Source organism: Sesamum indicum, linkage group LG9 (genome assembly GCF_000512975.1).
Source record: "Sesamum indicum cultivar Zhongzhi No. 13 linkage group LG9, S_indicum_v1.0, whole genome shotgun sequence".
NCBI classification, from domain to species: Eukaryota; Viridiplantae; Streptophyta; class Magnoliopsida; order Lamiales; family Pedaliaceae; genus Sesamum; species Sesamum indicum.
In genome coordinates, this window is record NC_026153.1 from 3,851,176 (window position 1) to 3,866,717 (window position 15,542).

Sequence of the window (15,542 nt, forward strand, 5' to 3'; positions counted from 1 at the left end):
CCCGAAAGATGGAGTCACCGGAGCTCCGCCCTTTGCCGCCTTTGAACACGCAACAGGGTTTCCGGCAGAATTTCCGCGGTAATGCTGAAGTGGTGTCGAGTAAAGATGATGAGAGTGAAGAGTTTTACTCTCCCAAAGGCTCCATTAATGGCAGAGATAGCTCGATTGGCACTGGATCAGCTTCTAGAAGGGCTTTTGCCGCTATAGAGGTGGAGAATTTCAATGGCTCCACGTCAAATTCTTCATCCACTTACTCTTCTTCGGCGCCCGGATCGGGTTCGGGTTCGGGTTCTCCGGTGAGGTCTGCTACCTCGAGTCTTTCTCCGGCTAACGATTCGAGCCCAAAAAATTTGATTCTGAAGTCACCTGAATTAACTGAGATTCAGAGTATTTCGCCGTTGCCTCCGCATATGCTATCACCGCAGGAAACAGGAGGTTTAGCATTCCGGGAATCTGCATCTCCATCGCCCCCCAGTTCTTCTTCCCCGGAAAGACATTCGAGGAGAAGTGAGGAATCATCACCGAGGAATTCCAACGTTTCGGATCTGCATGTGGAATCTCCGGTGAGAGTTAGTAGCCTTGTCCAGCATAACACCACTGCTGTTGCCACACAGCCGGCGACAAGTAGTTTGGTGTTGCCGGAATCTGCATCGTCGTTGCCACCGAATTCATCGTCCCTCGAAAGGCGTTCGAGGGAAAGTGAGGAATCGTCGGCTAGGAACTCGAATGTATCGGATCAGAAAGTGGAATCTCCAGTGAAAGTTAGTAGCCCAGTTCAGCGTAACGCAGCTGTTATTTCTACGCCGTCGGAGATACAAGGTATAGTGCTTCCTGAATCTGCGTCCTTGTTAAAACCCCCGAGTTCATCGTCCCCGGAAAGATTTTTGAACAGCAGTGAGGCATCTTCGCCGAGGATATCTAATGCTTCAGACCAGAATGTGGAATCTCCTACGAGAATTAGCAGCCCTGTTCAGCACAACTCCGTTATTCTAAAGCTGCCGGAGATGCAAGATTCAGTGTTTCAGGATTCCGGGTCGCTGTTGCTCCCCCGTTCATCGTCGCCGGAAAGATATTCGAACAGAAGTGAGGAATCTTCGCCAACGAATTCGAATGCTTCCGATCATGATCTGGAAGCTCCGGCGAGAATTAGTAGCCCTGTCGAGAATAACTCTGTTATTCCAACAATGCCGGAGATGCAAGGTTTGATGTTTGCAGATTCTGCATCGCAGATGCCACCGACAGCATCGTCCCCGGAAAGATATTTGAGCAGAAGTGAGGAATCCTCCCCGAGGATTTCCGATGTTTCCAACCAGAACGTGTACTCTCCTGTAAGAATTAGTAGCCCTGTCCATCATAACACCATTATTATTCCACCACCGACAGAGATGCAAGGTTTGGTGAGTGAGGAATCATCGCCGAGAAATTCGAACATTTCAGAAGCTGATCAGAATGTGGAGTCTCCTGTGAGAATAAGTAGCCCAGTTCATCATAACATATCCGTCGCTCCAATGCCATTTGATATGCTTGATATGATGTTCCCAGAGGCTGCACCGCCTGTGGGAATAAGTAGCTCAGTTCATCATAACAGTTCTGCTACTACAATGCCATTCGATATGCTTGATATGGTGGTCCCAGACGCTGCACTTTCACCTGTGATAATAAGTAGCCCAGTTCATCATAACATCTCCGTTACTCCAATGTCATTTGATATGCTTGATTCGGTGTTTCCAGAGGCTGAACCTCCATTGCTGTGGTGTTCATTGTCCCCCGAAAGATGTTCAGAGAAAAATCAGGACTCATCTCCAAGAAATTCAAATGTTTCGGATCAGGAATTGGAGTCTCTGGTGAGAATTAGCAGTCCAGTTCAGCACAACACCTCTGTTGACCCAACACCAATGGAGATGCAAGATTTGGTGTTTCAAGAATCTGTAATTCAGTTGCCGCCAAGTTTATTGTCACCTGAAAGGTGTTCAAACAGAAGTGAGGAATCGTTGAGAATTAGCAGCCCAGTTCAGCACAACACCTCTGTTGACCCAAAACCAATGGAGATGCAAGATTTGGTGTTTCAAGAATCTGTAATCCAGTTGCCACCGAGTTTGTTGTCACCTGAAAGGTGTTCAAACAGAAATGAGGAATCGTCTCCGAGAATTTCAAATGTTTCTGATCAAAATGTAGAATCTCCAGTGGGAATTAGCACTGTAGAGCATGACATTACTATTATTTCAACACCATCAGAGATGCAAAGTTTGGTAATTCAAGAATCTGCATTGCTCTCGCCCCAGAGGTCACTGTCGCCAGAAAGAAATTCAAGGAGAAGTGAAGCATCATCGCCACTGTTTTCAAATGTTTTGGATCACAGTGCGGAATCCCCCATGAGAATTAGCAGCCCTGTACAGCACGATGCCACTGTTATTCTAGCACCACCTCCACCTCCACCACCAGTTTCTGTTCCACCGCCACCATCTCCACCTCCACCACCACCACCACCAGTTTCTGTTCCATCGCCACCACCTCCACCTCCACCTCCACCTCCTCCAAGTAAAGCATGGGAAAGTCCAAAAACTCCAACTCCGGCAGCCAAAAAGCCCATGGAACCTCCGGTTCTGATAAGGCCCTTAAGACCGATTGCTGTCGAAAGTCCCACATTGATTTCCCCAATTGAGTTGCCTACAAATGATTCACAAACTGTCAAGACTGATGGGGATAAAGAATCTCCAAATACAGAAACTGAGCACTCAAGCGAAGACACGGACAGTAATCCTAAACCAAAATTGAAGCCATTGCACTGGGATAAAGTAAGAGCAAGTTCTGATCGGGAGATGGTGTGGGATCAACTCAAAAGCAGCTCTTTTAAGTACGATTCTCATTATTACAGATGTGGTACTTTTGTTAGCTGAATACTGTTATTCGGTTCTTATTTTTTATGACTTAACTTGGCTGTTTGGTTGAATCATGTGCAGGTTGAATGAGGAGATGATTGAGACATTGTTCGTTGCGAATACTTCAAAACCAAATCCAAAGGAAACAAGGTGGCAGGTTCTTCCCTCACCCGGGCAAGACAATGGTAACAGGATTCTTGATCCCAAGAAGGCTCAAAATATCGCCATCCTGTTGAGGGCACTCCATGTAACTGTAGATGAAGTTTGCGAAGGCCTTCTGGAAGGTATTTCTATAACATTTTTGTCAAGATTAGACGCACGTACCACGTACTCCCTGATGAAGTATGAACATCCTGTGTTCCTGTTGGTTGTAGCTTATATTGTTAGCTGGTATTATCGTCTATTTCAGATGTCAGTCAACATGAACGATTAAATGCCATTGTGTCTGGTTTTATGCTTCTTTTTTATGAGCCAAAAATTGGAATGAAGCCATTCAATTACATTGTAAGTGTGAAGTACCTTGTAGTAGCTTACTTGTTGGGTGGCCCTAACAAGTAAAGAAAAATGTATGCAGTAATATGTATATCAATTTCTCTGAATGGCTTCAATTTCAAAGAACCCTGTAGCAGGACTCTGAAAAGCTCAAACATAGAAGTATTTTTTCACAAATTCTTGAACCTATACATGTTTATATCAATCTCCAGTGAAGAATTGCTATGTTGAACTCAGGCAACTGGGCAAGAACCCATGTGAAATCTTGTGATCAATTTTCACATACATTGATATCCATTGTCCATCCACTAGGCATGTGCTGTAATTCATTTATGCTCTTGAACACAGGGAATGGAGATGTTCTTGGTACTGAACTTCTTGAGAGTTTATTGAAGATGGCTCCATCTAAGGAAGAGGAACGAAAGCTGAAAGAACACAAGGAAGATTCTCCAGTCAAGCTTGGGGCTGCCGAGAGATTTCTGAAGGCAGTTGTTGACATACCTCATGCATTCAAAAGAGTAGATGCAATGCTATACGTATCCAATTTCGAATCTGAGGTTGAGTACCTGAAAAAGTCATTTGCAACTCTGGAGGTAATATTTTGTTTTGGTATCAGCTTGGCAGATGCATTGTAGTAATATTTATCAATTTGGGGCCACAAAACCTGAATTTAAGTGATGTTATACCAAAGGAAATATAATTATAAGTTTGTAGCTATGTAGTGAACGTGGACTGACTTGAGAGCTAGTTGTGTGTGTGTGTGTCTGTGTCTGTGTTTTGGTTTAAATGGCCGGAGTTGGTGGAAGACCAGGAGACTATATGACCGTTGACTTCATATGCTGTTTGTTGAAGGAGAATCTTCAGCATTTCTTATTTCTCGATGCTTAAAGAACTTTCTTTGCCCCCGAGAATGAACCCAAAATGGCAATTTTCTGTTGTTGAGGTGTGATTCTGCTGACTAATGGTTAAATCTTGTATTCTTGGGAGCTAGATTGCTTGCAGGGTCTGCATAAGCATAGCATCAAACTTTCGCCAATTCAAATTTCCACATTATATCCTTTAGAAACAAGAAAATGGGAAGAATTCTCAATGTGTGCTATATGGTTTGGCGATGTTGATTTACACGTGTTAATGTTACAGGCAGCTTGTGAAGAATTGAGAACGAGTAGGATGTTCCTCAAACTTCTCGAAGCTGTGCTGAAGACTGGGAACCGCATGAATGTGGGAACGAATCGGGGCGATGCACATGCATTCAAGCTTGACACGCTGCTCAAGCTTGTTGATGTCAAGGGAGCCGATGGGAAAACCACGCTTTTACATTTCGTCGTTCAGGAGATCATAAGAAGCGAAGGAGCTCGACTCCAAGAAAACTCCTCCACAAACGATGATGCCAAATGCAGGAAACTGGGTCTCCAAGTCGTTTCTGCTCTTAGCTCAGAGCTCTCAAACGTCAAGAAAGCTGCTGTAATGGATGCAGAAGTGCTCAGCAGCGACGTCTCCAAGCTTTCAAGAGGAATCGAAAACATCAGAGATATTGTTCGACTAAACGAGACAACGTCTTTGGAGGAAACAAGCGGCCGTAAGTTCTCCAACGCAATGAACAGTTTCATGAAAAGGGCCGAGGAGGAGATCATAAGGATTCAAGCCCAAGAAAGTGTTGCTCTATCGCTGGTAAAAGAGATAACCGAATATTTCCATGGAAACTCAGCTAAAGAAGAAGCTCATCCTTTCAGAATCTTCATGGTGGTAAGAGAGTTCCTAACAATCTTGGATCGCGTATGCAAGGAAGTTGGGATGATAAATGAACGAACAATAGTTAGTTCTGCACACAAATTCCCCGTCCCCGTTAATCCAATGCTACAGCAAGCCTTGGGAGGGTTTCATAAGCGGCAATCTACATCGTCCGATGATGAGAGCCTTCCCCTTAATGCTTGATGCAGACATCAGGTGACCTTTTCCTATGTTTTCTTGCCATGAAAAATGTTGTCTATGAAGGGGTGAGCAGGATGTTTCATAGTATGGTGCCTACCAGTCTTTTAGGTACTGGTGTTTTTCTTTCTCTTTGTAATATTTTGTATTTATTAGATAGATGAATGTAAAAGATTTTGGAAACCTTCGGGTGTTGTAGAGTTATACGAAGAAAAAGTCTCTTGGAAGCAATAAGAGTAATAGAGTATTGTCGGAGGAAATCTTGCTCCTGTGACTCTGAATAAGTACACTTCTGAGGCTCAACTGCGAATTGGATGGATATTTATAAATGATATTTGGGGAATTTTTTTTTATATATATAAAAGCAGCAGTGATTTCACATGTGTGGATGGTTTTATTTTGGGAAAAACAATACGATGATAATGATGTGACATGTCTCTTAAAATTTAGCAACATGGCTTTTCATAATTATAATTAGATTATCTCTAAACATGTGAAATTGTATATTTTTTATTTTTTTTAAAATTATATTTACACCTCTAAAAAATCTCAATTTATAATTGTAATCCTTCCATAAAGTTCAAATGGAAGATATTGACGCCAGGAAAAAAAAAAAAAATTACACAAATTTTTAATTTTACACTTGCCTAATTTTACATTTATCAATAACTATTTTTTATCCAACTATAATAATTGAGGAACAATATTTTATTATTCAATATCTCCAAAATGAGTTAACCTTAATTCTTATGAATTCTAAAGTTTAGATGAGGTAGAAAAGTAGATGCAAATTATATTTTTGAATTTTTCTTTTTTGAGTATGCCAAACAAATATAAATTTTGAATGAAAATAAAAACTTCCTCAAGCACACATCATCATGAAACAAACTGTCTCAGCCCGATCAAATTTGAATTAATACACTTACTGTATGATTGATGCTCGATTGTAAGTATTACAATTATTGTGAAATTGTTCCTTCCAATCAAACTTGATGAAAATAAACTATATTCTACATTTTTCTCTCTATCCATTTCGCATACAGTGCTCTGAAATGTGTATGACCAGCCAATAACAAGAACCTCCAGACCTCAGCTATAATACTCAATTTCCATAGAAGGGATAGCTGCTTTCTTCATCTAAAAACCATCAATCCCCATAACAACCAAAGATTACTACAAATAACAACACTTGTGACATCTGACGCTCGTATCCTATTTTCAGAACCAGAAATCCAGCACAAAATGCCTTGGTCTGAGACCCTGTTCATATGTTATTACATAGCAGAATGACTACAATGAATCAGCATCCATTCGCTCAATGATTCTGTGGGCTTCCTCCTCTGTTGCTGGAACCACCTTCCTGATCCTATGGCTGTTGTTCATCGCCTTCGCCTCAGGACGAACTGTGAAGGTGAAGTAAAACCTGTTTGAAACCTGCAACAGAAGTCGGCACTTCTCATTTTGGTTTGTCGGTTCACATTCATCTCCACACTTTCTATTTAGCTCGTCTAGTTCTCCAGGAAGGCTCAAGTTTTCATGAGAACAAGAGCAATACAAACAAGTCTTTTCAAGTCTGAGGAATCCCATTTTCTTGATGAGAAAATCATGGCTATTCTATCCAATTTTCAAGTATAGAGGAAGGACATGAAAGAGGCAGGCAAACATCGGACTCATTACGGAAGAGAGTATACAGGTTTTTGTATTTGGAGGGGAACAAGCTGCGTCGGAGGTTCAGATACGTATAATCAATTCAAAAAGAAGTTCAAAAGCATGTAAGGTCTGTCTTTATGCTCGTATATGTCGGCATTCTGGGTAAACGTGTATGTTTCAGTTTATTTTTTGATGATCGTGTATGAATGGGCAGACTGTTAAAAAATAAAAGTTGACAAAGATTCATTTCTGCAGGGCTCATAACATTTGCTGGACGAGGACCTTACCTCACTAGACCTCAATTCGGGCCTCGTAACATGTGCCACAACTTCTACGTGGATAAGTGGCCGATCTGAACTCTCGCATTCTGTGTACAACACGCAAGATTTGAAACGTAAGAAATCTCCGACATCCACCTGCATCACAAATGTGGAATGATTACTAATATCTTGTAAGGACAGCTAATGGAAGGTGGATGGTGTTAAGCTAGCACGAAAAATGCCAAAACCGAAACAAGTTGACAGGTGAATAACCAATCAACGAAGTTGATCATAAGCAGTTTTGGGTCCTGACTGGAGTAATCGTCAAGAATTTAATATCATCAGTTAAATGTGAAACGGATGAAATGAAAACGGAGTTCACCATGAGATACTTACTGGTCTCAGAAAATCAACATTATCAACTTCCAGAAAGGATGGCATCATGCCTGCAAAAGTATAAGCTGTTGAAAAGGCCAACTCAAATGCACGGTGCATCAGAAATCCTCCGAAAATACGACCATGAATGTTCCTTTGCTGCGGCTGACAAATTAAAGAGTTCTCAAGGCATGTATCTTTGAGAAGAATGCTGTCTCTGTCTGCCAAGGCTGGCATGTCACAGAAGATTCGACCCTCAGCAAGTAATGCTTCAAGTCTATTCGCCTCTCCATTCTCAATCTCCCTTTTTTCATCTCTAAACTTCCTTTTTCTCAGTTTATTTCTCGCTTCTGCTGCTTCATAGAGTGACTTCTCTCTTTCTGTTTCCGGAATCAGCCGATTCACTGGAGCAGCTTTGCCCGTCTTGTAGTCACGGGCCACAAAAATGAAGTTGGCAGTCAGAGCAACTGAATCAGCAGCATCAGCTGTCTCTATGAAAGGAACAGGTTTTTTAGTCAAATGTGGATATGGAAATAGCAGAGGAGCATGAATTTTCACATGCTAATTAGTTTTTTAAAGTTTATACGATTAGGAGAAAAGAGATACAAGAGACAGAGCAGTTATCAAGATACAATTCAGAGTATAAAGAACTGCTGCACAAACATAACTTGTATTAAAAGCCAAGTCATATATTTACACTCCAAATTACGCCTAAAGCACACATTTGAGACTCCAAAGTCTTATTTTCATGTTCTTTTCACGTTCTGTTTTGGTTGGACGAGAGGTTCTGAATTTGGATAAAAAGAGTGTCAACATAACCTATGGAGTTACTTCAGGCCAATTCTGGTATTGAATTCAGAGAAAGTACCAATAGCAGGCTGAGTGACGTCAAGTTGAATCTCAATAGACGACCGGCCAACCCAAGTAACAGCACCAGCTATTTTCAGATCGGCATCAACACGGACGGGCTTCTTCAGCACCATTTTGTCAACGGAAGCAGTCACCAGATAGAGCGGTCGAGTAGTGCTATCATCATCTGAACAGTGCTAATATGCAACGAAGAAAAGAGAGCTTACCATTACAAAATAACAACAGTTCAACTAATATCTTCAAATCCTCAAAGCTGGCTACCCGTGTAACAAGGTAGTCACTGAATAATCATAAATGTGCAAGGACACAAGAAAATCCCCACAAGCACTATTCATATACTCCTAACACTGAAACAGCGGATTATTTGATTGCAACAGGAATTTGATACAAAACAAGCTATATATATATAAGCACATATAAACAACATATTATTGTTGGAGTACAGAGTTGGACCCAAAGTTACATAATTCGCCCCAGCATTTGCCTATCTTTTCGGCATACTTTTATAGCCAGCCTGGTTATATATTCAGACAGTAGCCATCATTGTAATTGCATAAAAATTCTATCCAAATACTTAGCCAACCATGGTCATAGAAGTAATTCTCATCTAAACCACGTACATTCTACATCTTTTAATGCTTCATTCTTTTTCTTATTTTTTCACACGTATAACAATCTATCTTGAATTTTTCCTAACATATGTTTCAATCACCAAATATAAAAGTACCTGAAACAGATCAATCTAAAGCTAAACCAGAGAAAGCAGAGACGGAACATAACTCCCAAGAATCTAAAATCAAACATACTAACAGAAAAAAGGAAAAACTCCCTTGAAAAAGATTGTACCTTCACTGAAATGGTGCCAGCCAGAGCATCAAGATCCTCAAGCAATTTCCCAATTCTGACCTCATTCCAAGCATCCCTATACTGCTCCCTCAGTATGTAATCAGTGGAGAAGTTGTACAAAATGGTCATTCTGCTTTGAGATGGGGTCTTTTGAAGCAACTCAGTCTGAGGGGGAGCATCAAGTGGGGGGTCAAGAAGCCTCTCAAATATGCTGGACTTTGTCTCCCAAAGGGCAATTGTCATTGGGGAATGGTACATTCCAGGCCACAAACTGAGGGGCTTCCTTGTTGAATCACTCTTCTTGGAAGAGCTCTCAAATGGGGAAGTGAGAGTGGAGAATATGGGAATGGGACTGGAGGGAGAGGTGTTGGACTCCATTGGAGTTGAAATTCTTGAAATGGGTTCTTGTTGGTGGAAAGGTAATATCAATTCTTCATCAAGATTTCACTGTAAAATTGGTCTTTGTTGGGAATAATAAATGAAGTCGGTTGGTATAACAGAGTCTTAGTACAGCTATTTTGAGGGGTTAATTATGAACTGATGAGAGCCCTTCTGGCTTCTGCCTGTGTGGCTGCGATTTGAGATTTGAGATAGAGCTGACCAAAAAGGTTGGAGGTTGAGGAAGCGCCATTGTCACCAATGACTTAAACTTGGAATTATTACTTTACTTTATTCTGTTTTTTTTTTTATTATTTCAAGAAGTCCAACGTTGAACATGATTTTGTCTTTTTCTAATAATCCACGAGGTTTTGTGTTTATTTTATGCAATATGTACGTATTATAATAAAGGGATAATTCCTTTCATAAAATTTGGCGTTATTATATATAAAATTTATAATTTAAAAAATTATATTTAGCATCTTTGAAATTTATTTTCATCTAACAAATAAGTCTATATGTTAGTCAAAATTCACCGAATTTGCTGATATTAACAAGAAAATCAGGAGAAAAAAATTATATTTACTCTCGATTGACTTATTACATGTCAAAATAAAAATTTACAATAAAAAATTACCCTCATATTTACTCACGTATTAATGTATGTAAGGAAGAGAGGAAATATCAATTTTCATGCAATTTCTTATTAATGTCAACAAATTCAGTTAATACTAAGGGGGGACTTATTTATTAGACGGAAGCAAACATGACTAATGTTGTCACAATGGTTAAAAATTATTATGATTTAATGGCTTACAGAAATATATATTCTAAGTCTTTTGAACCTTTGAAGTTGGAAGATTATTACTCGAAATTTGAGTTGGTCCACGACACTACTAATAGTATCTCTACATATTCTAGTCAAAACCAAACATTACGTACTCAAATAAGATGAATCGGTCGCAAACTATCAAATATGTTTGGGTATTGTAATTTTATATCGAGTGTATTCGGCCAAAATGAGCAGTCATTGCTGGCACACATTTTATGATAAGTTTGATTGACTTATAAAACCCAATATCTTAAATTTCTAGTAGGTTGTCATTTCAAAGACAAACTCGTAAGGTTCCAATCAAAATGAACAATATTTCACGCAACGATACATCGACCACATTACACATTGCATTATTCGTCCTCGTCTGTCGAGACAAATCCATGCGCCCATCCGAACCCCTTGCCTAAAGAGCAGATGGTGTTGTTACGGATCCCACGTCAATTACAAATGTGCTCGGGCCAAGCCCCCATCTGAGAGGCTGACATATTAGCACTCGTTCAATATTAATTGCAATGAGGAGTTTAAGTGACTTATAAGTTCAAAATCAACCGCAAAGCTCCAGCCAAAGCAATCAATACATTCGACTAACAGGAACATACATATATAAGATGTACATAGTCAAATGTATGTAGAGCATAAGGTAAATAGTAGAAGTAGTAGGCAGAGACAAAAGCTGTCTTATATATCAAGAAATCAAACATAACTATACAGGTGAGCAGTGTCTAACTTACCTGGTAAAGTAGTAGTTCTTGTGCATGAAACCACTGATCTAATATGAGAAACAAAAATCATTAAATACCAACAACATATAATTACAATGCTCGATTATTGTTCTGCCCGGTATTAAATCTCACTTCGATGATTCTTCTTGTTTCTTTTTTTTCTGTTTTTTGTTGAATATATCTCCTACGCATCTCGAGCAACGATGAGTTCCACCAGTTGATCAGCATCCTCTGTATCTGATATAACCAAAACATCGTCTTCTGTCGTGAATTCATACCGTTGCCCGATAGCTCTGAGAAGCTGGTACAGTTCAAACATGGAAGGCCTCTCTTTCGGACCTGGCAGCACACACCTACAAGCAATTTTGAGAAACTGGAAAAGCTCGCTGTCGAAACCTTTCCCGACCAAGGATGCGTCTATTGCATCTTGAAGTGTAGAGGTGCTAGAGAGCTGTGAAACCCACTCGACTAGATTTCCCTTGAAGCTTTCTGGAGCTTTAGCCACATAGGTTGGTTTCTCCCCCGTTACCAACTCCAGAAGCACAACTCCGAAACTATAGACGTCCCCCTTTGGGGTGGCTACCAGAGTTCTCATATATTCCGGAGCAACATAACCCAAATCCCCAAACTCGCCATTTACAAAAGTACTCAAATGCGTGTCGACAGGATTCATGAGCCTAGCTAGCCCAAAATCGGATATTTTGGGTTCATAGTCACCGTCCAACAAAATGCAGTTCGAACTAATGTTTCGGTGGATAATACGTGGATTGCAGCTGTGGTGCAGCCATGCGAATCCTTTTGCTGCCCGAATCCCGATTTTGAGCCGCAAAGGCCAATCCATAGGTTTTGCACTGTCTTTCACGTTGTGCAGCTTATCGTGCAGGGTACCGTTTGGCATGTGCTGATAGACTAAGAGTCTTTCCTTCGTCGTCATACAAAAACCAAGAAGCGGAACCAAGTTGCGGTGTTTTACGCTACCTAAAGTAGCCATCTCTGATATGAATTCTTTCTCAGAGTGTTGAGTGTCTTGTAATCTCTTCACCATAAGTGACGTTCCGTCTTCAAGAACTGCCTTGTAGATTGTCCCAGTTCTTCCAGTCCCAACTATATTCTCTTTGCTGAAGCTATTAGTGGCCTTCATGAGATCATTCAGGTTCATCTTGGAAACTGATTTCTCAAACATTGAAAGCTGAAAAGCAGAATATACAACTCTTTGTGAGCATCCGTAGAAAAAAAATGCGTGCATAAGATGGTGATAAAGAGAAGGTTATGGAAACACATTTTCACAGAAATCACACATTGTGACATGAAATTGTGAAAGTGTACTTATAGTATGTTAGACACAAAAACTATCGGAGAAATAAAGTGTATCTTGCCTTAATGCGTTTGGCGCCCTTTATATTCTTCGCCCATTTGTTGCCCAGAGGATCATCTTCTCTCTTCTTCCTAGACCTCTTACGTAAAAAGAAGATAATACCAATGATGATACCCAAAGCTCCAAGAACCGACCCACCAACACCTCCTCCAAGAATTGCTGGGGTATGGTTTTTCGTTGAAGGGCCTTGACAAGGAGGCAGAGGATCACCGCATAATCCTGGGTTATTTGCATAGCTTTCTGCTGGAATAGTAGCATTTATAAAACGGGGAACTGGCCCCGTCAGTTGGTTTCTTGTCACGGAAAATATCTTGAGTCGGCCAAGTAGACCAATCTGCGGAGGGATTTGACCCGTCAACTGGTTGTTGTCAAGTTTAAGGATGTTCAAGTAAGAGCAATTTGCAAGATCCACAGGGATCTCTCCGGAAAACCGATTGGACGAGAGATCAAGGCTAGTGACAAAACCGATCAACTTTGAGATATTACTTGGGATGTTTCCACGAATACTGTTGCTAGAAAGATCAAATCCTGTCAAGGATGAACAACTGGAAACGCCAAGTGGAAACTCGCCCCTAAGTCCCATGTCCCCCAGTCGGATATTTATGACCTTGTTCTCATTCGGATGCCAACATTCAACCCCAGTAAACTTGCAGATATACCCTTCAGTAGTATTATCAAAATTCCATGATGACAAGTAATTGAACGGGTCTTCCAAAGAAATTTTTATAGCTCTTAAGCAGTCAATATCAGTTTGAGCAGCATGGCCGAAAGATTCAATCACGAGCAACCAAATAAAGATACTAACAAGAGCAGGCAGTGCTCTGAAACCCAATAGCACGCTCATAACTACAGCAATCATAAACCAGAAAGACCCAAGAATATGAAACCAACTCAAGATTGCTGGCACACAAAAAGCCTCATAATTCACTTCCTGAAACAAAAACCAAAATCAGACCGCCTCCAAGAAAAGTACCATGTCGGACTACATATCAAAAGGATCATTTGACGGCATAAATGAAACATTACTAGAACACATATTTGCACATATTTCAGTTAATCCACTTAGAAAAAGACAGCAGAAGCAATAAATTCTACAAAACTATGAGACTAAAACCCTGACAACAAACAGCAATTTTACATAAAAGAAACAAGGTGATATCAAGAAAGTGAGCAAGATAGCAACAAATACTCAGGGTTCTATTTCACCATTAGGAGAAATCCTACATGGAAGAAAAGAAAAGCTATGTACAAATGACCATGAGAGGGTACAAACAGAAACTCCAACAACACCAAAAGAAGACAAAATAAAATTCACAAAGATCTACAAACACTAACATGAACAAACAAACAAACAGAAACCTCAAATTTCTGCCCAGGGAAAGAATATAAAAAACCCACAAGAAATAACTCAATCTTGACACAAAATTCACACACCTAAATGACCAAAAATGCGAACTTTGAAAGAAACCCACCTCGAATACCACAGAATAATAATTAAAAAACAAACGGGTTTTACCAAATCAGAAACCCCTCAACTTCAACCTCCTCCAACAAACAACCAAATACAAACCACAAGGAAGAGAACCAATTATTGATGAAAATTACTAAAACACAGCAGCACAAATCATCCAGAAAACTAAATAAGATTATACACAGACACACACACACACATATATACCCAGATAGAAAACTATCCAAGAAAAGACTGCAAGAACAGGAAAAAATTGCCGAGGAAGTGTGAAAGTTTGGATCTTTGATGCTCAGCGGCGACCTGGGAGTGGACTGGGATTATGAGATATCACTTTAAAAACTCTCTTGTAATTACTACTACCACTTTACATTTCTGTTACTGCTGAATTTCGGGTCAAAGACGGGGAGGCCAGTCTCTCATCATGTCCTTTTCTTCAATTTCTTTTCTTGATTTCTGCTTTTCTTTTTTTTTTAATCTTTACCCAGTGGGTGGAGCTGAAGACTGGACAATGGAGAGAGAAGGCTGCAAGAAATTAGACTTTAAAGACCAACTACAATTCGGCAATTCGCAACGACTATAACTCTACAAGAGCTTGACTTTGTTTTTATTTTTATTTCTTTTCTTTTTGATTGATGAATTAAAAGCGTGTTGAGGTCATGTTCTTGACCATGGACCATTTTCCACTTGTTCGTTCTTCAGAGTTTTCACACTCTCACTTCACATTGGGATTTCATTTTCTTCTTTTTCTTTTTTCTTTCTTATATGTATGAATTGCATATGAAATTATTAAATAATATAAATCTTGTCATGTAGATAAATCTAATTTCGAATTAAATCAATAAAAATTGCAAAAAATAATACCTCTTACACAAGGTAAATGCTCGAGGATCGACTCTAGAGGAGAAAATTTGTTAAAGTAATAGTATAGTAACAACGTATATAACTTCGTTTTGAGTTAGTGGGGATTAAAAATGGCAGCGGTGCATACATGAAGTTATGGGTTCGAGGGCTGACCCCCAAACGAAAAAAGAATATAGTAAAATTAATTTTACAATAATTAACAAATTTAATATAGTAACTGTGGATTTAACTTCACTGAATTGGTAGGAAATTTAACATTTTATTTTTATATTTTTATTTGCTATATTATTGATATTATTTTTATAATATATGAAAATATAAATTAAGTTTCAATGATTAATTAATAAGAAAATATTTCTTTTTTTTGCAATCATAACTTTACATATTGTGTGTCACTGAACAATGATGTTACATAGTGAAAGCATTATTTAATTAGACATTAACTTTTTTTCTATTGGTATTCAATATTTTATTTTAATAATATAAATGATAATTTGTAAAAAAAAAATATACTAATTAAAAAAATTATTTTTTTATAGTAACAAATGGTAAGTCAAATATCTTTTATATAATAAAAAATCAAATACAAAATTGTATAT

At 39.3% G+C, this 15,542-nt stretch overlaps 3 protein-coding genes across 7 annotated transcripts in view; 1 reads left to right on the forward strand and 2 right to left on the reverse strand.

Annotated features, from left to right (window-relative positions):
- LOC105170502 (formin-like protein 1) overlaps window positions 1–5,560 on the forward strand; it is a 6,524-nt gene extending 964 nt beyond the window's left edge. Inside the window, exons 2-5 of the mRNA XM_011091281.2 lie at window positions 1–2,854; window positions 2,961–3,163; window positions 3,720–3,964; window positions 4,512–5,560. Of these exons, the coding sequence (XP_011089583.1) occupies window positions 1–2,854; window positions 2,961–3,163; window positions 3,720–3,964; window positions 4,512–5,306 (4,097 nt within the window). The 3' untranslated portion in view covers window positions 5,307–5,560. The remainder of the gene's footprint in view (window positions 2,855–2,960; window positions 3,164–3,719; window positions 3,965–4,511) is intronic.
- On the reverse strand, window positions 6,205–9,956 carry LOC105170504 (acyl-coenzyme A thioesterase 9, mitochondrial). 2 transcript variants are annotated; one of them, XM_011091283.2, is made up of 5 exons: window positions 9,302–9,956; window positions 8,454–8,631; window positions 7,607–8,070; window positions 7,238–7,366; window positions 6,205–6,734 (listed from the first exon to the last, which is right to left on the reverse strand). In XM_011091283.2, exons 1-5 carry the CDS (start codon window positions 9,677–9,679, stop codon window positions 6,591–6,593), a joined length of 1,293 nt encoding a protein of 430 aa, XP_011089585.1. In that variant the 5' UTR covers window positions 9,680–9,956; the 3' UTR covers window positions 6,205–6,590. The 2 variants fall into 2 exon arrangements, with proteins under 2 accessions (XP_011089585.1, XP_011089584.1); XM_011091282.2 differs by having other exon boundaries at window positions 7,607–8,076; window positions 9,302–9,954.
- On the reverse strand, window positions 11,172–14,639 carry LOC105170505 (probably inactive leucine-rich repeat receptor-like protein kinase At5g48380). Of its 4 annotated transcripts, none has more exons than XM_011091285.2 (3): window positions 14,451–14,639; window positions 12,613–13,542; window positions 11,172–12,425 (listed from the first exon to the last, which is right to left on the reverse strand). In XM_011091285.2, exons 2-3 carry the CDS (start codon window positions 13,468–13,470, stop codon window positions 11,421–11,423), a joined length of 1,863 nt encoding a protein of 620 aa, XP_011089587.1. In that variant the 5' UTR covers window positions 13,471–13,542; window positions 14,451–14,639; the 3' UTR covers window positions 11,172–11,420. The 4 variants fall into 4 exon arrangements, with proteins under 4 accessions (XP_011089587.1, XP_020552328.1, XP_011089586.1 ...); XM_020696669.1 differs by having other exon boundaries at window positions 14,383–14,639; XM_011091284.2 differs by having other exon boundaries at window positions 14,290–14,639.